At 40.9% G+C, this 25,380-nt stretch overlaps 1 protein-coding gene across 7 annotated transcripts in view; it reads right to left on the bottom strand.

Annotated features, from left to right (window-relative positions):
- Positions 1 to 25,380, bottom strand: part of Pde4d (phosphodiesterase 4D) — a 1,424,262-nt gene that overhangs the window by 667,442 nt on the left and 731,440 nt on the right. Inside the window, exon 1 of one of the 7 annotated variants that reach the window (XM_051172555.1) lies at positions 8,722 to 9,359. The exons of the other annotated variants lie outside the window; for them this stretch is intronic. Within the exon in view, the coding sequence (XP_051028512.1) occupies positions 8,722 to 8,987 (266 nt within the window). The 5' untranslated portion in view covers positions 8,988 to 9,359. Of the gene's footprint in view, positions 1 to 8,721; positions 9,360 to 25,380 lie in introns of those variants that run through there. 7 annotated transcript variants of the gene reach the window in all.

Consider the following 25,380-nt stretch of genomic DNA (forward strand, 5'->3'; position numbering starts at 1 on the left):
TGTGATGGCTTTGTCTGATCTTCAATTGATCAAACCACAAACATTTACAGACCATATGCAGGTGGCACCTGCTTTTCACAATGGAAGTAAAGACTGACACATGCTGAGGTTCCGCCTTTATAGGATCCCTCCGGCTAAATAGTCAACACTCACAGGTATAACAGAAGACATGGGGAAAATAGAAAGATAAATGAAAAGCACTATGTCTGAGAGTTCTAGGAAATCCTCAGAAGGTAAGAGAAGAGAGCTATGGCCCAGTCTATGTTTGTTCATGAAAACCCAAAGTTCTGCCATTAGCCTGAATCTGTTTACTTTCTTCTCACTAAAGCTTATACTTGACTTATATTAAACCAATTAACAACACTCTTATTTTAAAAGAAACTATTTTAAAGAAAAAGCAATAACATTTGTTTATGATTTGAGAGGTATTTTCACTTTGAAACCAGACAACATTTTATGTCAAAGCATGCCATGTCACAGTAGGATTTGGCAGTAAGACAGGCATGCAGACAGAAGGGGTTGTTTTGAGGTAAGATAGGCCTTGGTCTTCTTACCCGGCCACCCAGTCACAGGCAGCCAGACTGTGAGTCAGGCCAGATCTGGTTACCAAGCAGTTTGCTACTCTGTTGCTTAGTAACTTGAGTCTGTGGACCATCCTTTCCAGCTGGCTTTTCTTGAACCACGGAACCAAGGAACCAGGGAATCAAAAACCATAATAGATTTTCTGGCTTGATCTTTCTCCTAGGATCTTAAGCTTTTTTGTGCCTTTACCTCTGAATCATTCAAACTAAAATCATTCTGATTGGGCTGATGGTTAAACTGGCGTTATTTAAAATCCCCCCTGAATCAGAATATTCTCCATGGATCCTGGAGCCTTCCTTCTTTTCCAGCTACACGAATATTTATCAGAAATAAAGGCTGGCGACTTTCCTACAAGCCACATATATAACAAATAAAATCAGATACCTTTGTATTAACTCAGTACCATTCTACAAAAGCTTTATTTTTGTAACAGTCACAGTACACATGTAGGGGAAAGAAATAAATGTGAATGTTTTTTGAGAGTTCAAAGAAGAGTGATACTAGAAGAGATAACACATGGTGAAGAGGCAGGAAGACCTGGATACAAACCACTACACACACACACACACACACACACACACACACACACAGACACACACACACACACACACACAGACACACACAGACACACACACACAGACACACACACACACACACACACAGACACACACACACACACACAGACACACACACACACACACACACAGACACACACACACAGACACACACACACCATTTCATTGCTGTATTGGTGAGTGTTTGTGGCTTTGTGATCTTTTTCTGTGCCTCAGTGTTTAATGTGGATGCACAGGCCATAGCACCAATACGGAGGTTCTAGGACAATTATCTTTACAAGGATTTCTGCAAACAAACTCAGGATACCAGGTTCGCACTTAGCCCACTGGCCCTGGGACTTGTTTTTAATTATTTTAAACTGCAGTTTGTTATCAATTTGTAGATTAAGTGGGCTTTTTTAAAAACCTTGTAAATATTGAATATCTTTGTAATCATATGACTTTTGAGTTAGGGCGTCTGTAACTCAAGAAGTTGCATGACTAAGGCAAATATCAAGTGGCGAGCAAGCCTGGCTTCCACCGTACCAATCAGCCGCGGCTTTAAAAACATGATTTTCTTTTCAAACATAAAACCACTTGTACAAATCATAGTTCTGCTTCCCTGATGATTGGTTAGCTTCTTACTGAGGTGGCTACTATAAGACAAAAAAAAAAAAAGGGGGGGGGGCATCTCCTTGCCTTAGGAAAAATAGGTTACAGAATGTTGACACTTTCCTAGTTACCTAAAGTCACGGGGAAGTAAGACTTTTTAGTTGCAAATAGTAAATTAAAAAATAAAAGATACAATTTATATTATTTAAATGACATTTTAGGTTCAACATTAAAACAATATTTCTTCTTATCCAATCTCTTTTGTGCTTTCAAGAACATCCTTTTGTTTGAAAGCCCATTCACCAGCAACAGCTTCAGCAGGTAAAAATAGGATTCTTATCTTCATTAAAATAAATGTCAGTGGTCACAGGAAGTACACTGGAGTCATAAGAGCTGGGTCCAGCGGTCCTTACTTTCCTCCTCAGTAAGTGATTGTCAGAGTTTGATTTTTGTAACGTAGCGACTATTCCGGGTCACTTAATGTATTCTATAAGAGAAGTGAGCTCCTGAAGGCTCTGGTTCTAAAGAACCACTAATAATGTCTTTCATGTTCACTTCAAAAGCTAAAAGACAGACGCTAAAGAAAACACCACAGCCGATGCCTGAGCTGTCTGCCTCTTCAAGCATGGCTGCAGTGTTTAATCTAGTCCCTCAGTGATTACCCTGGGACGCTCCCAGCAACATCACTCTTCACCTGAGTTCTGTTTGCAAGGAGAGCAACAGTAACACTTGTCTCTGAATGTCTTCAGAGGGCGAGTGAGAAGGGAGAGGAGAGAAAAGAGAGGCAAGGAAGAGAGCAGAGAGCAAGAGCCTGGAAGCTAACTACGGAGGTGGAAGGAGAAGGAGTGCAGAGTCCTCAAATAGCCATCAAGCAGCCGCTTTCAAAAGGCTACTTATGCAGGGCTAGCCTCCACACTCTCAAAGGAAGGGCATTTCCTTTATAGGTGACCATTTCTTCCCTGCCTTGTGACTTATATTCATAATTCATAATATATTCATTATATGCATAATAACATGAATATAACTCATAATACATATCTCACTCTGAAAGCAAGTTCAGTTGCTGAAGAAAGGAGGACCGAGGAGTAAGTAGTCACTTTTAATCATGAGTAATTCTAGGCCTAGTTAAGAAAATACATACACACATACATACATATATACATACATACACACACATACATACATACATACATACATACATACATACGGCAACACCATGTAACTCCTTAACAAGATTTTTTTGAATGCTGCAATTCTTGGTTTTATTTGAAACAGCGCATATTTTTAAGCATTTTATGGAAGGATTTTACACTTGTCATTTACACAAATTACAAGGTTCTGCTTAAAGTCTTTTAAAAAATTCTAAAAATCCAGCCCATGTGCAGCACAAGAATATGCAAAGCTACATTACATTATTCACACTTTTATCAAAGGAGATACAAAATTCTGCCTTAATTGTTTCACAAAAGCCTTTGAAGGAGGCATAGTGATCCTCCGAATCGTAATCCTAAAGACGGGGTTTTCTTATTTAAAGATGCAACAAGTAGTTACACCGTTGAACGTGTTTCAGTGGAAAGCACATGGGTACACAGGGCACTTAAGAAGATAAGGTGCTTGCTACAATGTCACCGCTGTGCACTCTGTGACTTTTCCTTTCGCTCAGGGTGGCAGAGGAGCACAGGACACAGTGATGTGTTTGGAGTCACTGAGAATTTTCTCATCCAGTCCTCAAATGGGAAGAAAAAATCCCCATCAGGTTATGTCTTAGAAAGACTTGATTTGGTTTTAACATGTAGAAAAAATTTAAAAATAGCTTTGAGAGCTACATATAAGGGCGACTCTGGGTTTGGTCTCTAGCACCATGAGGCAGGGAGACCTTATGCATCTAGTGATAAGACGATGATATTTAAAAAATCTGAGTGGTAACTATTTGAGTTTATTGTGCATGCCTAGGACAGTGCTGTAACTTAAAAAGTGGCCATAATTGCTCCTAAGCTTCATCGTAGCAGAATGGGAAACAAGCAGGACGTGGTTGCATGGACCTCTAACTCCAGTCATGCCATGGCTAGAAGAAAAGGAAAGAACATGAGTTGTAGGCCAATCAGAGCTACTGTAATGAGTTCTAGGCCAGACGTGATTACACAGTGTAGCCCTGTCTCAAAAACAAAACACAACACAACACAACACAGATTGTGAAAAAAAGGAGCAAAGGTTTTGTGATTTAATCATGACTACACACTGACGTTACGATCCCCAGTACAGAAATCTGTAGGCTTTATTTTTACTTCATGACTCCTCTTGGGCCTAATACAAGGCAAATGTGCTAAAATTGAGTGAAAGAAAAAAAAAACACACACACACAATCCAAAAAAAAACAAACACCCAACTAGACAACAACAAAAAACAACAACAAAAAAACTATTTTCTGACTGGTTTCTCTGAAGTCAACTGAAATTGAAGGTTAAATGAGGGATTCTATAGACTTGGAATTCCTGATGGTGTCATAGGGAACTCCCTACTAAGATTAAGTCAGAATCCTGGCTACAGTCATGGATGGCACTGTGTTACGTATTAAGTACAATCCATAAAACAGTAGTGACAAACACGGATGTGTGAATGGTCTAACCCTGACATGGAGGCAGTTCAGGAAATAGCCACTAGTGTTTAGTGACACAATTAGTAACAGTGACCATTGAGAGAGTGGCAGAAGCAAATCATGCTACAGAAATCTAAAAAGGACAAGGTTATTCCTGGTTGGCTCGTTCTCCAAGAGAGCAAAGACTTGAGAGATGTGTGAAAGGGGGATGGGGCAGAGAGACGTACCCACCATCAGCAAAACCTTTTTTTATTGTCTTCTCTCCCATAGTTAAAAAAGCAAAACAAAAAAACAAACGACAACAACAACAACAAAAAAAAAAAAACCCCGCTCACTCTGTTGGGCTCATAGAATCATAAAACACATTAAATCCAATCTACTCAGAAACAACTGACAAGTTAGCCACCTGGAAATGTAAACACCGTCCTAAATGTCCATGTGGACCAAAGCTAGGAGTAGGATTTAGTACAAAAAAATAAAAATATCAGTAAGGATGCTTGCTAAGCATTTATCTCCATGAAACACACTCTAATTTACATATAAATGAGCAAAGGTTTTGTGATTTAGTCATGACTAAACACTGACTTTAAGATCCTCAGCACAGAAATCCCAAAATTGTACCTGCCATTCTTGGGAAATTGGGTACCAGGGAAATGGAAGTATATGTTCAGCAAGTTATCAAAAACCACACAGCTGTTACATTCAGACCCGCAGCTTCAGCAGTCTGGTTTCTGACAGCTTAGCTGCTCTCTGCATTAGGCCCCACAGTTCCTCAGCATTGGGTCAACTGCATAAGCCACACTTTAAGTGGACCAGGAAAAGCAAATGAAGTATCCAGACTGAAGATACGCTTGGCAAACCAAGGACGCAAGTGGGTGAAAAACTGAAACTAAAGAGAACTAAAATATTGATCAGTGTCTCTAGTTATGTGACATGTATTAAGTATTCACCATTGGCCGGCCATGATGTGAAGCATGGATGTTCGAAGATGAGCAGAATAGGACTCTGGCCTTTTAGTGGGTTAATCCAAAGCTCTGTATAAGGCAAAAGAAGAAGGAGAAGGAGGAGGAGAAGAAAAAGAAGAAGAAGAAGGAGAAGAAGAAGAAGAAGAAGAAGAAGAAGAAGAAGAAGAAGAAGAAGAAGGAGAAGGAGAAGGAGAAGGAGAAGGAGAAGGAGAAGGAGAAGGAGAAGGAGGAGAAGAAGAAGAAGAAGAAGAAGAAGAAGAAGAAGAAGAAGAAGGAGAAGGAGAAGGAGAAGGAGAAGGAGAAGGAGAAGGAGAAGGAGAAGGAGGAGGAGAAGAAGAAGAAGAAGAAGAAGAAGAAGAAGAAGAAGAAGAAGAAGAAGAAGAAGAAGAAGAAGAAGAAAAACAGTAGGAAAAAAAACCAACATTCAGGCTGAGGGCATCCTACACTGATGAGTGACAAGTGCAAGGAAGGTCTACTTACAGTCAAGGTCTTTTCATTCATTATACCTAACAAACAAAAGTATTGATAGGGATGGTCCTCACCTCAGAAGTTTACAGAGGCCAAAGAACCTTCAAAGTTCAACTATGGCACAGAGAGTGAACCAGGCCATCCCTAACACACAATAACCACAGCTGTTGACCAGACCTGTCTGACCTTGTTTCATGGAGCCGAGCTGAGGCATGTGGCCCAGCCTCTTCTGAAGTTAGATGTGGTGCAGGGCTGAGCTCTAGAGGCAAACAAGCCTTAGTGGTCCATGAGCTTCTAGACTTGCCTCATAAGCACTCACCCCTACCATCTTTCATGTTCTTTATCCGTATACAGCATTGGCTATCAACATTGGGGATTCTGCTTTGAACAAGAGACCCCACAAGATGGTAGGACCCCATGCCTGTCTCCTGGAAAAAAAAAAAAAAAAAGAAGCAAATAAATGCCATTCACTGTGTCAATTCACTGAGATTGGGAGGCTGTTTTTATAGAATGACAAGCTCTGTAACAGAAACAGATGCCTTCCAACATTACTCTTTTGAACTACAGTGTAAAGTACTTAAAGCCAAGAAATAACCCTTGTTCAACTTTATAACCGTTACACATGAGATCTAAACATTCAAGCTAAGAGCATACTATTTATGCATGCATTAAGTGGAAGGGATGCAACGAGCAGAAGCCAAGATGCTGAGGCAGGCTCCTATGAAGCATGCGTTTAAGCAGCTGATGATTTAGGAAGTAGGAGATGTGAATATAGTTAGACACCAATTGTGTCTGTGTGTGCATTGTGTACTTTGAATTTTGCCATTAAAAAGCTGAAGAGTAGACTGAAGCACATTGTGCTCGTAAATTAAAATTATGAATGAATAGTAGAGGAGAAATTCAGCCTCGTGCCTAGTGCAAAGCAGAAGCACAGATGGCATGGCTGTCGGAGGACAACCTGTGGCATGAATCAAAGCCTTGGGCTCGTTGAGACAAAATGAAAACACCGAGATGCTATTTCCAACTCCCTCTGGGGTGGTTTTCGGCTGCTGAGGGAAACCCTTTCCTCCTGAGTTAATTAAGGATCGATGGCACGTGTATCTTTTCCATTTCCGTGCCCTTCTTTATGCCACCTGATCTGGCTGAGACTGGATAGCCCAGAAAGGAACAGTAGTAGCAACGCTGTGTTTGGAGTTTTTCCAGACAGCCCCAGAAAAGGAAGTGCCACGGAGCTCAGAAGAAAGCCTGTTTTCATGAGATTTCCTGACTTCTCTTATACTCAACATGTCCAAATAGCTCGGATAACCTTCAGCTGAACTCTAGGCCGCTTCACGTGGACTGAAATCAAACGCCGAGTGATGCTTACCCTGTCAGCAATACACAGTCTCAGGGACTATGATAATAAAAGATAGAGGGCACCAAAAGGCTGGTCCTGTTTCTTTGTCGCCTGAAGCCAGCTTTCCTGCCTGGCCCTCAGCGCCTGGTCTTGAGCCAATCCCTTCCTGTGAGCATCACCCAGTGTTTGCCCTGCCATCCCTCTTATCCTCCATTTGTTGTTGACAAAGTTTCCAACATCTTCCTCAGAGAAACTCATCACTTCCCAGATACAGTTTTTTAAACACTGAAAAAAAAAAAAAAAAAGCCAGCATTTGCCTTATCCCTCGCATGGCCACCATCTGCAATGGAACGTAGAGTCTTTGCCATCTAGTTAAACTCTAGAAGACAATAGAAACACGTCCTTAGTCAGACATTCTGGAGTTGGATGTGTCTTTGAGTGTGACATACCTTTTATTTGTGGTGTCATATTAATGTATTTCTGGGCACAACCATGCCACTTATATCTGGGCTCCCTCTATTTCTTACTGCATTCTTCCTTGAGTCTCCCTGCCCCACCCCCACCCATTTTATTTTGTTGGGTTTTTTTTTTTTCATCTCAGACACACTGACTTGCTTGAGAAAACTCTATAAAAATTATTTAGCCAGTTTCCCGTCTCACACCCATGCTTTCTCTTTGTTATGATGTTTGCTTCATTATACTTTATATTCATTTCATCAAAATGTAGAGGTCATATATGCGTAGCACCTAGGAGTGGCTAAAGTTAACTAATCCTATATCCATTGCAGACATCAGAACAGGGACCTCCTGATATAAGCAAGACTTAAATTTTCTATTCTTAGGCAGAAATTCCAAGGAAGCAGCTTGACGGCTTTACTTAAATATTTGTTATTTTCAAGAGCAAGAAAATATCAAAAGTCCTCCAGGAGAAAAAAAAAGTACACTGGAAGAAAATGCATAAAATAACTTCACCTATTATAATGATAAAATATTCATAAGGAAAATATAAATATACAACATTCAAAACATCCTAATTCAAAGGACATGATCAGAGTATCAAGTAGTGCCTGTCATTTCCTGTGGGCTTGCTAACCCCTTTCCAGCTCTCTGAAATTGCATGATGAAAATTATAAACACAATCAAGTAGGAAGCAGTTTTAGGGGGGACGTCTTTACACACTATTGTGAGCATCCTGTTCAAATAGGTATCACTCAGGAGACAGCTAAGTCTGATGACCCTCCCCTCCGTTCTGGTCCTCTCTGGTAAGAATCTGGCAGGGACATTAGCTTAAGAAATCAAAGAAACGCCACCACTTGGGAAGGTATAGGAGTAAACCTACATTCTTTTGTGGCACCTGGAATCCAATTTTCTTGTAGGAACTTGCAATAGCAGAGCTCTGAGAACCACCCACTTCAACCACTCCTGTTAGCTATCTCTAGGACTCCTGCCCTGACTTGGGCATTGGTGGTACATACTATGAAGGTAGATTACTTCCGATAAATCACGGGAACGGAATGATGATCTTTCTCCCCACCCCCAGAGCCGCAGGAGGAGCAAAATCCCTGAACCGGTATGGCTAACGTTTCAGGGAATCAGCGCAGACCTTACCACGTATGTGCCACTGTGAAGCGCCGCTGCTTGGGGATGTTGCTACTGAGAAGCATCCTGCGCAGGAGCCTGGGGGAATTCCTGGGAGAAATCACCGGGGAGAGCTTAGGAGAAACGGATTTCCTCGCTGTCTTGGACTTTTCGTGCTGCAACAGGTTTTCCCGCAAGGATTTCACAAGATCCTCGTTGAGCCATGGGTTTGGAACATGCGGATTATCCACTTCGGGGACGGTTAGGGTGTCCGGGCTTGTCGTCTGCTGAGCCATTTTCCTGGTCAACTTTGTACAGTTGGCCACAATCCAGGGCAACGTGGTTGCCTGGCCTGTTTCCAGTGAGTCCAGTCCCTTGATCCAAGTCTGGGGAATATCCAGGGAAACAGGTCGGTTCCAGCTGCTGTCAGTTCATTCCGCCCTGCCTCAGTGTCTCGGTGGAGGCTGCTGGGTGTAGACCAGACGAGCGCACTCCCCCGCCGCCGAAGCCTGATCAACGTCACCCTCCTCCCCCAGCCCCAGCCAAAGATCACTTGACGAGCTCCGGGAGGCTGGGGAACATGGAGGGGAGCCACCGCACCAGCTCGGCTTTTGTCAGCCCTGCCTGCAAAGCAGCCTGCTAAACTATTGGAACTAATGCGGCGCAGCTGCTCCAGTGACTTCTGCTTATGTACATAAAAAGTCCTGGGGGGAGGGATTAACCATCAGATGCCTGCTACTCCTATGTTTGGCCAGCCTTCCATTTGCGTATTCCTGAGTGCGAAGGAAAAGAAAAACTTGGAACTTGACCTTCCTCTTCGGCAGGGGCTATTTATCCCTCTATGGTCTACATTCATAAAAGAAAATCACTAGTGCTTTGTTTCTTTTTCCCCCTTTCTCTCTCTCTCTCTCTCTCTCTCTCTCTCTCTCTCTCTCTCTCTCTCTCTCTCTCTCTCTCTCTCTCTCTCTCTCTCAATAAAGGAAGAATAAACAACCAGTAGCTAAGACAAGGAGAAATATTTCCCTGCTTCTAAAGTCAGTCTGATGTACTATGGCACAAATCACTAGCGAGTAACTCAGACACACACACACACACACACACACACACACACACACACACACACACCTCCCTCTGTGCCCCTTACAAACCAAAGGTTTCAAAAAGCTACACAGGAAGGACGAGATGGGTGACTGTTGGGTTTTACAACCTTGTTAATTATGGTTCTTTCAAAAGCACCAAGCAACACTATTTAGACCCACAAATGGTGTTTGTAATCTCTTTGTAGTTAAACTGGCCTCCTCCCACAAGGGAAACGGTTGTTTTCGTAGGAATAGTTAAAAAAAAAAAAAAAAAAAGATGGTTAAGGTTTCAATTGTTCTATTTGTTATATATAATTGATGTAGTCAGACACAAGAGGGTAAAATATACCAAGCTTTTCATAATTTCTTGTGTTGTCTCTTAAAAGATTTTAATTTGTGAAAAAAAAAATGTAGCTTCAATCAACTTATTTAGAGAAAGTTGAAAATAAAGAGGAGAAAGTGTTTTCTTACCGGCAAGGAGTAAAAGAAAATGAAGCAAATGTTAAAACAAATTAATAAGCAATAAAACCTGTTTAATTGCATTGTGTGGATCCTGCAACAAATGTGAAAGAACAGGCCTCTGGCACAGCGGTGTCTCCAACAACCTTGTGACTTTTGGGGGAAATCTCAGATTATTTTACAATTGTTTTAAAAAAAAAAAAACAAACTTTTTTTGAGGAGCTACAGAATGCATCCAGCCTCCCACCCCCCCCCACTCCCAACAAAACAACAACAACAACAACAACAAAAAAGGAGTCTGGAAGTGGGGGACTCTGAATTGGTGTGAAGTGGACAGTCTCTATGGTCATGGTTTACCGTAAGTGTCTATATTTCTCTCCACCCACTGCGCTGCTGTGCCTTGCGATTTAAGTCTTTGCCTGTCAAGTATTATAGATATAGAAGAGATACTCAGAAGTTCTGTTCACCAAAACTTAAGAACGGCCATTTCATCCATCTCTCCTGACAATATGCCTATAACAATTCATTGGGACACCCATGCCATGGTTTAATTTGAATACTTCACGCAAAGATTGGAATTTGAAGAATTAAGGTGTGATTGTTTCTATTTCCAAAGAACTGCTATCAATACAAAAGGCTTCCACAACCTGTGGACATTAAAGGACAACATTCTTTGGTGAAATAAAAGGCATACATCTATGTATATTAATTCTACTTATATATGCTGCAGATGACTATAATAAATATTTTGAAATTATAGGTACACACAAACATAAAGTAAGAGGAGAAGCTAAAAGACCACATTAGGAGTCGCATAAAATGGTCTGTAAAGCTGCATACTGTTTATCCTCAATGAATTTATTTTAATTTAAAATTTTAAAAAAGATGTTTACAAAAAAAAATACACCAAAATACTCAGAAAACCATCTAATCAGGTACAGAAAAATATGCTGCGAATCACGGACACATATGATGAAGAAAACCTTAAAGACACAAAAGGATTACATCCCAAAATTAATATGAAAACTACCATGGCCCATACCCCAGTAGATGGCCCCACATCCATGCACACCCTGTGAAGTAAAGAATAGCTTGATACTGGCCTTGTCCTCTCCTCTTCAGGGAGAGAGCAAGGGCAATGCATTTGACAGAAAAAGGACTAGACAAAATACTTAGGGTAGGACATACTTAAAGCCTAGTTCCAAGTAGACAGATTGAGGCTGAGTGACCAAACAAAGATCTATGACCGGCAGGCAAATGGGCTCAGTTGGGGAATCCTTAGGTTTAGGGTGTCGTTCAGTGACCCAGAATGAGACTGTGAAGAAAAGCAAATAATTCAAACTGTGGTCTTCTCCTAAATGATCCTTTATGCCAAGGCGCACAGGGTCAAGGCTCCCTGGAGATGACTATGATTAAGCTGACCTAGAAAGCAATTATCTATTGGGACCTCACCAAGCCTTGTAGTTAGACATGGATCAAGCCTGGTGGAGGTGTTTGGACAACCTCCTACAGCCCTGGGGTGGAGTGGGGGTGGGGGTCTTGTGTAGAGATGCAGGATTGAAGGTCTCTTCAAGGCTCCCCCATCGATAGCTATGATGGTTCCACATCCTGGTTACTGGTACTCCCCTGAGTTCCCCCAAATGATGTGCTACTGTATACTGCTTTCTAGAAGTAAAAAAATTAATTTTGTTTTGAGACTTCTCTGCCACCTCCTTGGAACTAGTAGAAAACCCTGCTGTGTGGTGAAGTCACACTTAAAAATTGCTGCCTTAGGAAAAACAATTTGTTTGTTTGGTTGGTTTTGGTTTTTGAGACAGGGTTTCTCTGTGTAGCCTTGGCTGTCCTGGACTCGCTTTGTAGACCAGGGGCCTCAAACTCACAGCAATCCACCTGCCTCTGCCTCCCGAGTGCTGGGATTAAAGGTGTGTGCCCACCACTGCCCGGCTGGAAAAACAAATTTTCAAGTGTTGACGATAACTAGAAATGGGTAACATTTGGATAAACTGGTGATGATCTCTAGAATAATGCCAGGGCCAAAGGGCGCTCTTCCAGCAAATGCACTCTGCAGCCTACCTTGTACACACAATCTCTTAACAACTGGCTCTAAGGAATATGTCTGAAAATGCTGTACTTACTAGAAGCGGCAGCTAAATAGGGCCTTAGGTTTTGCACAAGTGGAAATTTGGGCATAGGTGAATGCTTGGAGAACATCACCACCACGACGCTTGGGAACAGCAGATAACATTTACCTTTCGTAATCACCTCTTGGTGGGTTTTCAAAAAAATTATATATATGTGTGTGTGTGTGTGTGTGTGTGTGTGTGTGTGTGTGTGTGTGTGTGTACATATATATCATATTAGAACATTTGGGATCCTTTCCAAATAACTCTGAAATGTGTTGTTGTTTTTAGTTATTCATAAACTGTAAAACAAAGAAGACAAGAGTTATGAAGGTCCTGGGACAAATTAAGCGTACTGTCTATATTCAGGTGAGCGCTGGGTTTCCTACAATTGAAAAGAAACAATGTTGGGGCTCATTCAAAAGAATGGACAAATTAAAATAACTTATACTTGACTAGACAGCATTGTTTGCTTCTCCCATGTTTGTTTGGATTAGGTAAACATGCATTGAAGTGAGACGACATTCAAATCGCCCCTGGGATGTACTCAGTGGAAATGGCCAGAACAGGTGAGGCTGAGCAGCACACTAGTTAAGAAGGTGTGGGCTCTGATTTGAACCCCAGCTGAGCTTCTATGTTTTCTGTATTATTTTAGTGATTTAGTCCCTTATTTGTGAAATAGTAGAGTGATAAATTCTACATAATAACATTTGCATAAAACCACAGCAAGGAGCCTGGGGAGATGACCTGGTTGGTAAGTGCTGGCCTTACAAGTATGAGGACCTGTGATCAGATGTCTAGTGCTCACATTAAGAAGGGGGGGGGGTAAATAAAAGTCATGTGTGGTGGTGTACATGAAATCCTAGCACTGAGGAGGTGGAGACAAGAGAAGTCCCTGGTGCTCACTAGCTTGCTACTCTTGTTGCATCAGGGAGCTCCAGGTTAAGGCAGAGAGAGAGAGAGAGAGAGACAGAGAGACAGAGAGAGACACAGAGAGAGAGAGAGAGAGAGAGAGAGAGAGAGAGAGAGAGAGGGGGGGGGGATGGAGGGAGAGGGAGAGAGAGAGAGACCTTGCTGTAAAAACTAAAGTAGAGAAAGAAGAGCACAGCAAACACCAATCTCTTGAATCCTTATAAACACACACATGAACACAGGCATATGCTATACACACACACACACACACACACTCACACACACACATAAACACAGGCATATGACACACACACACATACACACTCATGAACACAGGCATATGACATACACACACACACACTCATGAACACAGGCACATGACACACACACACACACACACACACACACACACACACACACACACACACACACACACGGAGTACCTAGTACAGAATGACCACTCTGTAAATAGTCCCTATGACAAAGATTCACATTTAGTAGATATAAGTTATGTGCTAGGATTTTTGCATTTTATTTTATTTCTTGCAATCATCCTAAGAGACACACTGTAACTAGGACCATAAGGGCCAAAGGTCATTACCATCCAACAGTGGTATTCTTGGGATTTTATTCTGTGCCTACGAGATACCAGAGTCCCCTGTTTTGACTTTATGCCACATGGTTTTCAAAGAAAAGCTGATCTGATAGTTAACTTAATTATGAGTACTACTATGGAAAAACAGTTCTTGTTCTAGTTAACAGAAAATCTGCCCTGGGCTGCACTCAGAACATACTTATGACGATCTGTGAATTCTGCCAAGTCATGGAGTTCCTATGGAGGCAGGGCAGCAGAGGGGGATTCCTGAGTGGCTTTCCCCCATCTATCTATATGCCTGTACTCCTTTAATGTGTGGCATTTTAATTAAAGTCCATAGTAGTGTTCCAATTTGCCAAACAATATATTCTTAAACTCCCACTACATTTTATCACATTCAGAGTTCATATCATTACAAAATATGATGACACAATTAACATCTCTCTATCTATAGCCCATTAGAACAATCTTGAATGGAGCTTTTAAATTTTTTCATAATCGCAGCTAGCTGGCCCAGATCTCTTTCATGGCTTCTTCCGTCCCTCCCTGTCTTCCTTCCTCCCTGTCTTCCTTCTTCCCCGTCTTCCTCCCTCCCTCCCTTCCTTCCTCCCTCTCCCTCCCTCTCCCTCCCTCCCTTCCTTTCTTCCTTCCTCCCTCCCTTCCTTCCTCTTTCCCTCCCACCCTCCCTTCCTTCCTTCCTTCCTCCTTCCTTCCATTCTTCCTTTTGTTCTTGTTTATTTTATTTCTATGGATATTTTGGCAGCATGTATGTCTGTGCCTTTGGAGGCCAGAAGAGAACATAAGATCTCAAGGAACTGGAGTTGCAGGCAATTGTGAGCTACCATTTGAGTGCTGGGAATAAACCCAAGTTCTCCAGAAGAGCAGCTATGCTCTTAAGAGCCCAGTCACCTCTCTAGCTCTTCTTTCTTGACAGTTTCATACCTATCTTCAATGCACTGTGGTTATGTTCCCCTAATACCCTCTGCCATCTCATCCCTTTCCCTCTGAACCCCTCCTCCTTCCCAGCCATTTCCCCAGTGGCTGTACCATCATGACACCAAAAATATCCATTTGAAAATGAATAATATATTCAATCCTTCCAACCAAGGGACTAAATCTGAAATATGAAATTCATGATCAGATCAATTAGTTTAACAGGGATTAAAATGACTACCCAAAAGCTAAACAGATAGAACTATGAATATGAAGCAGGGCATGAGCTAAAGCTTAAAGTATTGTGCATACACAAAGTAACAACAGCATGGACAAAGGGAGTGGTTTAAGTAGGGAGAAGATGTTAGGTTTTTAGAGTCTTCACTGAATTAAAATAACTAAATAAATAAAGTACACTTGTTAGTTTGGTAGGTATCATATAGTGAGGTTTAACTGTGACTAATCTGATGGCAACATGTTTTATAACATAGAAACGGGCGGTTCTCAAGTCTGTTCCCACCCAATCTGAATTTGTAAAGTGGAAAGGAATTAAGGAGGCACTGGCTTTTCAGATCTGCTCATTGGCTTCATGTGAGCAAAAGCGAAATAATGAAGTCAAAATTGATTGGGTATTTCTTAGCATAATCAATTATACATACCACTAATTGAGGTCCACCTAGTTAATCATCAGAGACCTGCTACCATTTTAAGGGTATTCAGAAGCCACTGAGTTAGATGAATGCATGCAGTCCTTTAGGTTCCAATTACAGTTTTACTGCACAGTACAGTCTTGGTTCACTTTAATGAAAAAAATCAAGCCTGTTGAATGTTCCCAGGGTAATCTAAGTATTAGGCATTATTTTATCACTTTGCTTAAAAGAAAAGTTAACACAATATAGAAGACTCTATCAATAACATCAAAGTAACATGCTTCTGTATGTCTGGAGGGACGGCAACATTATAACCTAAACTGGCATTTCTTCTTTTGCTCCTGAAACATCCACATAAACAGGACTTCTAGGAGCAATGATTCCTAGCTGCTAAAACAAACTCCAGAATGATCAGACATCAAAACTGACCATGGGAGCTGGGCATGGTGGTGCACACCTCTAATCTCAGCACTCAGGGAGGTAGAAGCAGGTAGATTACTGTGAGCTGGAGGCCAACCTGATCTAAAAAACAAGTCCAGGACAGCTACACAAGAAAAAAAATCTGTCTTGAAAAACAAAACAAAACAAAACAAAAAGACCATGGGTTTTGATGGCTCCAAAAAGTATAACACATTATCACATTTTATTATATCTAAGGGCTTTTTGTTTGGTTTGGGTTTTGGCTTTTGCCAGTGGAATAAGCAGTAATCAAGCACTTTGACTTCAATTTGCTAATCCCAAGCATCCAATATCCCACTGTATTTGAAGCGTATCATCCCTAGCCCACTGAATCACTGAAAAGACCACTAGGCAGAAGTGCAAGAAACGTGTATGCCATCAGCATCAGCACTTCATCCTTTATCACTCAGCTTGACCATGCTAAGAACTCCAAGGTGGTACACAGTATGGCTTACCCTCTGAAGCCAATAAAGTCAACTATAGAAGAAAAACTTGTATAGCTTCCTCAAGGTCCCGCACATCAAAACATCTCCAAAGTTTCTTAAAGTCAAACTTAAGAGATCTACAAATTCCCCCTAATGGTTCTTTGTATCATAACATAGAAAATCTTGGGTCTACCTTTAGAATCTTTATGACAGTATGTAAGAATAAGGAAGTATTCATTGAATTCACTCATACAACAACAGTTCATTATGAAAATGAACATACTCTAATGTGTATCCTAAGGCCGGAGAAATATCATACAATCATATTGAAGCCCACTGCAAACCCAACACCAACCAGCTCATCTCTCCATCTCTGTTCACCTACCACACATCCACCTGCCAAGGAAATAGATTTTAGAGTCTTTTAAATTAGTGTAACATAATTTGTAAACTTCCTATGATCCGTACAAGTAACATTTGCCACAGTCGTTCTGCTTTTTGGGTCTGGTTCTTAAGGGATAAAATATTTCACTACAAGCACCTATATTTAGTGATGTATTGTTGCGGTTGGAACTATTCAACATGTGTAAATAATAATCCTGGAAAGACAAGCACATTTACAAAGTTAACATTTCCATACTTAAGATAGGGAAAGCCCTCTGGAAACTATTGTTTACAAGGGATGATGAAATAAGGCATTGTAAAAAAACAGGAAATTATTCCCAGTCCCATAGGCTAATGCACCATGAACACCATTTGGTTATTTAACTTCTCTCAACCTGCATTTAGCAATCTAAAATCCTATAACTTTACTTAAACCTAAGCACCCCCTCCCCCCGTAAATAGACAGTTTAATAGGGCATGGTAGTGCACATCTTTAGTCCCTGCACTCAGGAGGCAGAGGCAGGCAGACCTCTGAGTGAGGCCAGCCTGATCTATAAAGTGAGTTCCAGGACAGTGGGGGCTACACAGAGGAAACCCTGTCTCAAAAAAACAAAAACAAAATAAAGCAAGCAAACAAAACAAAATACAGTCTAGTGCTCAATGTATGAGTTCAGTGGGTCAACTGAATGATGTGTGGATTACATCTCAATAAAGAAGTATTTTTTAAAAATTTACCAAAAATGGTGCTTTGATATACAAAGACAAAAACTTAAATATTAGGTCTTTGCACTTGGTTGTGCTTCTAGGATGTGGGATTCAAAACCTATTACCAAGTAGCAATATGGACTCTTCCACTAGTACCTGGGGTTACTATACAGCACAGACTCTACTTTAAGCGCTATGTTCAGTGTTTACGAAACACAAGATGGACAGAAAGACAATGTCCCTCTATACAAGTGCCTTATCAATGCTAATATGGCCCTGAAACCTGTGAAAATTCCTTCCCTAAACTAGTTAAAAAATTTGTTCTGACATCTGAGTCACAGCTTAGGAGACAGAGTGGGAGAGCAATGCCTGAGTTAATTTAATATTTGGAATAAAAGTATTGTTTTACTTCTAAAATAGTAAAGCTGCAGAGAGAGGTACCTTCACTGTTACATAATAACCAAGTTTCAGAACATCAGGGCTTAATTGGCCTTTTAGGCTATAAAGGAAACACTGAAGTTACAGTTCCTCATGTCTGTCCCACCGTAGGCTAGCTGTGTCCAACCTACAGCGTACGCACACAAACAGCTTTCTTTTCTGACTGGAAAGGTAATTGAACTATACATCAGATGTGGTCCGGACACTTCCTTTATGTTAATTTCCTTTGGATTTGGTTGTTCCTATGTTCATTCTCCAAGATAATTCTACCCTCCTCTTCAATTTATATCTACAGGTAAAAACTATAACCATCATAGAGGTTGTGTGTGTGTGTGTGGGAGGGGGTTAGGGTTAGGACAACAGTGTGGCTAGCTTGCTATGCCATACATTAAGCAATGAAAGACTAGAGAAGTGTTATATAAGAAGACGCTGCTGGATAGAAGGCATGTGTAACTTAAGGGCATAATAATTATGCTGGATTTTGAACTTCCCTGTAGCCGAGAATCACTCGAACACCATGATAAGATGCAGAGTCTGATTTAGTGGGTCAGGAGGGAGACACAAGATTCCGAGTTTCCAGATCTTTCAGGTGGTTCATGGATTACCCATGGACCACAAAATTTCCCTGTATCTGTGCACCAGAATAAGTCAAGATAAATAGCCAGTGAGGTCTATACAATGAGAGCAACGACTCGGATCGAGGTGGATGCTATTTCTTTGCATTCAGCTATTTGTATCATGTTTGATTATCCTCTAGTATTCCAACTACTAAATACATCTTATCTTATCTCTGATATTAATATCGGTTGTCAACTTGACAGGATTTGAAACAAGTCTCCAGGTAAGCCTGTGAGGGGTTATTTGGTTTAGGGCATGTCACTGAGAACGTTTCTGGATTAGGTTAATTTGAAGTGAAAAGGCTCATCCTACATAGCACTGTTGCTGGAACCACAGACCATAGAAATGGGAGGTGCACCGAGCACCGACATTCACTGCTCTCAGCTTCTTGACTGTGGACGCAAAGACACAAATGAGCTGCTGTCTCAAGATCTTGATGCTATGATTCCCTTGCCACGATGGATTATAATCTTGATTTAAGAGCCAAAGTAAGTCCTTTCTCCCTTTAATTGCACTGGTCAGGGTATTTTATCACTGCAGCAAGAATAATTAGGAAAAAGTATAATTACATAAAAAAAACACACACCACACAAACCCTTTGGATTTTTTTTTTTTTTTAAAGCACATATAGGGCTGGAGAGATGGCTCAGGTGTTAAGAGCACTGGCTGTCCTTCCAAAGGTCCTAAGTTCAATTAACAGCAACCAGATGGTGGCTCATAAAAAGCACATATAGTCTTAAAAAAAAAAATAATTCCATTCTATAAGAGGCAGCATTCAACCTCATAGTCAGCTGCATGTACATTCTTCCTTTGTAGTATTAAGGTAATGATGGCAGTTACCATAAAATTCACCAGTCATTAAATCTCTACAAATTAATTTAAAAAAAAAAAAAAGGAAAAGAAAAAAGAAAAAAGAAAAAAAGAAAGAAAGAACAATATGATAGGCAGATTTGGGCCCAGGGGTCCCGCTCAAACTAAAGCACCAGCCAAGGACCATACAGGAGGTAAACTTTAAACCCCTTCCCAGATCTAGCCAATGGTCAGAATATTCTCCACAGTTGAGTGGAGAGTGTGATACGACTTTCTCACGTACTATGGTGCCTCACATTTGACCATGTCCCCTGGAGGGGGAGACCTGGTGGCACTCAGAGGAAGGACAGCAAGTAGCCAAGAAGAGACTTGATACCCTATGAGAATATATAGGGGGACGTAATCCCCCTCAGGAACAGTCATAGGGGAGGGGAATAATGGGAAAATGGGGGGGGGGGAGGAATGGGAGGATACAAGGGATGGGATAAACATTGAGATGTAACAAGAATAAATTAATAAAAAAAAAAGGGAAAAAAAAAAAAAAAACTCCCATCAAGTTCCCAATACTTGTCTAAGAGTCAGTCTCTGGGAAACTGTAAAAAATGGGCATGTATTTTTCTATCTAGTGCTTTAAAAGAAGTTATTCTGACCTGGAATTGCCCAAATGATTGCTAAATTATGTGTAGCAATCTGACCTTCTTCTGAAATTATTGTTATGTTTTTGTAGCATTGGCGACTGAACAGAGGTCTCACATACACCAGGAAAAATGCTGTGCCACAAAGCTATAGACACCAGTGCCCTTTTGAAATTCACATTGTCAATTCTAACAAAACAAACGTAAATAGTTCTATACTAGTCCTGCAAGGATATATATTTCACTAAGCCTGGTAACTATGATTTATAATCGTTAAGTATATAAAGCCAACCAGTAATTATTTAATCAGTTACCAGGGAAAAGCAATGTATGGCAGACAAATGCGCTCACTCCACCCACAGTGGACCATCTCTATATCAGCCCAGGTGACTACAAGAGTCTGGAAGATAGTAAGCGCTCAGTAGGGGGTCTTGGGGAAATGGCTGTGTACATTTTGTGTTTGTATTCTATGTGCTTACTTCAGCTTGCAACATGAAGGCAGTGTGCCCAAATCAACTAACACTAATCCATCAATGACGAGAGCATGATGTGTGTCAGATCCTACCAATGTACTCATCCTTAACATACGCTTTATCGCCACTGTGAAGAACTTTAGATTTCCAGAGAAATCAAAAGTTCCCATGGCTCCTCAGTCCCAAACGTGGCCTTGCACATAGGTAGCCTGGTTATGGGTACCTTTCAGAACTTATTTTCACTTCCATCGTAGGGAAACTCAAATTACCATAAAAATGGAGCTATTATGCTAACGAACTGAGTGTTAAATTTTATCTGATTATATTGGTTTAAATGCAAACGGGCTTATGTGGCTAGCAGCTACGTTAGTTAACAGTGAATACCAGGCCCGGTGCTGTCAGAAATGATTATGTGCTCATAAAGAAATGTTTCTGGAGTCTTCTGTAAAAGCCATGGTGTCATATGTTGTGACCCTTTGGCAGCTTCATTTTGTTCTGCAATTTGTTCTTCATTTTGATCTCCTTTCACTATTTTTAGCTAATGCGTGGTTGTCCATCAGCCATTGGAAGGGCATTCTCATTTCCTAGTTTTCACTCTAGCACAACACACAGCCTTGTAAATCATTGGTCATATATTGTAGGTAATTTAATTTTTTAAAAGAAAACGCAGTTTGAAGCCAGGTTGTTAAATGCCAGTATATCATTGTTTTTTTTTTTTTTTTTTTTTTTTCCAAAAAAGTTGCCAATCTTTTTTTTTTTTTTTTTTTTTGATGACTCTGCAGATGCCTCCAACAACAGTGCTCCAGCTCCCAGAGTTCTTTCCTCCTCCCTAGCCTGACCCATCTTCCTGTACTCAGCGTCACACCCCTTTTTATCCTGTGAGAATACCCTGTATTTTTATTAGGGTAGAAAGAACAGAGCAAAACATCAGCAGCTACAGTTACAACTCAAGCTGCATTTCTCTGGGCTTCCAGGGCTGTGTTCAGTTTTGGCTCTTTACCTGTCTCACTTGACCAAGCGTTTCCCTGCAGTGTCTCTAGCGTGACAGGACCTGCACATTACAAAAGGCACTGGAGAAAGCAAAAGCTTGACTTCCTTTTTTTTTTCTGTAATGTTCTGGGACAATTCGGTAAACTATGTTTTAAACCGCTCTTGCTGTATGTAATAAAGATAGGCTGTCCTGTGAGCAGGCTCCCTCCTGGCCTACACATCCGTTTACATGGAGGTACACAAGTCCTTGTGCCTCACCAGAACTACCACGTGTGTGTGTGTGTGTGTGTGTGTGTGTGTGTGTGTGTGTGTGTGAAATTCTTTCTAGATGAGCCCTGAAATCGGAGGCTCACGACAGCAGCCTGAGTGAAGGCATACTTACTTTTCCTTTATTCTCAGTAATCATTTTACATGTTTAAAGACCAGTTGGCCAGGAATCTACTCCTAACTGCCTTATTCTTCCCAGAGCCTGAGACGAGCCAAAAACTCTCTGGGACACAGCTTTGTTCTCTGAAACAGCAGGGCAGGAAGGTGGCCGCAAAGGGCCATGAGCCAAAGTTGCCATTGAAGGGAAAGAGGTTCCCCATGACTGCTGCTTGCCATTTGGGTTTGTGTTCACAAGGAAAAACTGAGACGACAAAATAAATAGGTTGTCACTGCACTCTTTTGTCATTGGCCAGGGAAATTCTTTGTGGTAATCCTTAAAACCCAAGAAACCCATTTCCTCGGTTTTTGTACTTTTTTACAGCTTAATCGCTACCGAGATTAAATAGATGGCAATTTTCATAATAAACATGTTTTTGTCACTTTTCTAAGTCTGCACAATCAACAAAACAAAATGCACTCCCTGGCTTACTGTGCCTGTGGGTATCTACGGTATAACACCACCCACACAATTTAAAGATGGCAACATGGCGTTGGTGATGCCAAGGTGGGGAGTGATACCTGACTATACTATTCATCCCTATCCTATATGGCACCTTCACGAATAAGTACAACTAGCAAGTGGCAATGAGAAAATAGTAAATAATAAAAAAGCGACATGTTCTGAGTAATTTTGTGTGCTCTCTATTGAAAAGAGTTTGCTTAAGTGAATGTTTATTAATTTAATTTCAAAACAATTGGTTGTTCAATGCCAGAACATTTGAAAACAGGTGCCTGCTAGGTCAAGAGGGCTCAGTTTTAAAACATCACTGCTTATTGGTCAAGAGGGGTCAGTTCTAAAACCTCGCTGCTTATTGGGTGTTGGGAGAGCCTCTAATGTGAGGAGTTGGTCTTCTGGGGTTTCCCTAAAGCTGTTGGTTTGATTGACTTTTAGATGTTACTTTGTGGTTTCTCCTTTTAAAAAATCATATGTGTATTGCTAACTCATTTCTCGGGGCTCTGTTCCACTTCTGAAGAGGGAATGGGCAGGTCTAAGATTGCATTGCAGGGCTTATTGAGTATTTAATACATATATGGTTAACTAAGAAGCCTCCTGACTAGACACAGGCGTATGAAGATTATAGTAAGTTTTTAGACTCCGGAGCCATGTTTTGTTTTACATGAAAATGATGCAGAGAAGGAGTGTCTTTCTACAGTTACGGGATTTGAAAAGTAAGAGTCGCAGTCTCCAAATTGAGAAACGTACATCACTCCAGAGAATGAAGAAGCACATGTCTAAGATTTCCAAAAGCAACTTTGAAATTAAAAATCAGACCACCAATCAGAGGTTGTGCAGTTTTGACATCTGCACTGGTAAAGTCAAACGTCTTTAGGTGCTTGTGGAGGAAGCACCAGCGGAAGGGAAATCACACAGATGACATCATCCGAAGTATGCAAGAGGTTCAACTTCCGCTCCGTTCCTACTCGTTGAGAACAAAACAAAACAAAACAAAAAAACAGCCAAAAGGCGAATTGACAGTAGGCTGTAAGGAAGGGAAAGGCACGGAGCAGGCTGGAACACGCACCGAAAGATCAGTATGGAAGCAACCAGAAAGTTCATTTAACTAGCTTAACTAATTAGCCTTCCTGTTAGTAGTTTAAAACATCTTTGGCGTTGCTATTAATGCAAGGGTGCCGCAGTATTTGGGGGATTTTATTATAAATGAGTGAATCAACTAATCAAACAAACAACCCAAGTTTATGGGTTTTTGTTTTTGGTTTTTGGTTTTTTGTTTTTTTTGTTTTGTTTTGTTTTGTTTTGTTTTTGGTAAAAACATATTTTGCCAATCATCAGGGGAGGGGCATCCTTCTTTTTAAACACTGGTGACTTGGCAATGATCCAGTAAATAGCTCCGCCCACTCTTATACCACCAATCCTCACTACTAAACTCAGTGTGTCATCAAAAAAAAAAAAAAAAAAAAAAAAAAAGCACTGAAAATAAGAGCGAGAGAGAATAATTGGGAAGATGAAAGGGTCCATGGAGGGGTAGGCAAGAGAAGGCAGACAGGGTGAATGAAGCCATAACACACTATATATGTGTGTAATTGTCAATAAATAAATAAATAAATAAAGTGAGGGAGAAAGAATTTTAAAATACGTGAATTAATTTTTATGGCACCCAGAGCAGTCTTTTTATTGGGACTCTAAATGAGAGACGCATGGGAGAATAGCAAAATGAAAGGATCCAGAGCGTCCTAGAAACCTACAAGTAGAACATTATGATAGGCAGATTTGGGCCCAGGGGTCCCGCTCAAACTAAGGCACCAGCCAAGGACAATACAGGAGGTAAACTTTAAACCCCTACCCAGATCTAGCCAACGGACAGAACATTCTCCACAGTTGAGTGGAGAGTGGGATATGACTTTCTCACGTACTCTGGTGCCTCACATTTGACCATGTCCCCTGGATGGGGAGACCTGGTGGCACTCAGAGAAAGGACAGCAGGTTACCAAGAAGAGACTTGATACCCTATGAGCATATACAGGGGTAGGTAATCCCCCTCAGGAACAGTCATAGGGGAGGGGAATAAGGGGAAAGGGGGAGGGAGGGAAGAATGGGAAGATACAAGGGATGGGATAAACATTGAGATGTAACAAGAATAAATTAATAAAAAAATGTATTATTTAAAAAAAAAGACTGCATTAAAAAGGACACACTATTCTGAAACTTTTTATTTATTATCAAAGCTTTCTGGTCTCTGAATGGAATACAAATTATTTGCGGCCCATATTCCAACGATAGTATGGCAGGGAGCAACTGCTACCCTCAAGTTTAAATAAATGTAGCCTTCATATGTGACCCCCAGATAGTTCTCTATAGTAAAAGTCTGACTAGACGATTTCTAAAAAACGGGCACTGTAGTCACTGATCTAGTGATTCAGCCAACAAGCATTCACTGAACCCAGTCTCCTCCAAGAATGTATGTGTGCAAATGTTAAAAAAAAAAACAAAAAAAACCACACACAGGGCACTGGGTCACTCACATCTGGAGTATGTAGAAAGTGACCTGTTATACAGCAGTCTAGAGTGGTCAGCTACTGGCGCTCATTGATGTTATTTCAGAAGATGAATATGGAAAAGAAGAATCACTGTTTCTATTCAGTCAGCAGACAGGTGGATGTTTGAAGTGTTAAACTGAGACAAATTAGTTTCATAAAAGCAGTGGCTTTTATGAGAAAATGGGAGCACAATTAGATTTTGCATCTTTTCTTAAATTTGATGCAAGCATTCTTCTATAGTTCTTTTATATTTGGGGAGGGGGTTAGGGTATAGTAATTATATTTCAATACCAGATACAAAATTGTGAGCTTCACTGTATCTTTTATAAATGCCTTTAAAATGTTTCAACCGTATTCACAGGCAAAGGACACTGCTTTTGAAGTACTCCAGCCTTCTCTGTGGAGTAAAGTATGTGGTTTACTTGTGATGCAATGCCTGCCCTTGTTGCCAATGACAACGGCTGTTGTCTTCACTAGGTTTTGTGTGGTTGGTCAGGTTATGTCACAAGAATTGTACTCAGATGAATTATGAGTCTGTTGAATGCCAGCTGTGTGCACAGACTGCAGTGTGTGCTGGGGGG

The sequence above is a fragment of the Acomys russatus genome, chromosome 30, assembly GCF_903995435.1.
Source record: "Acomys russatus chromosome 30, mAcoRus1.1, whole genome shotgun sequence".
Lineage (NCBI taxonomy): Eukaryota > Metazoa > Chordata > Mammalia > Rodentia > Muridae > Acomys > Acomys russatus.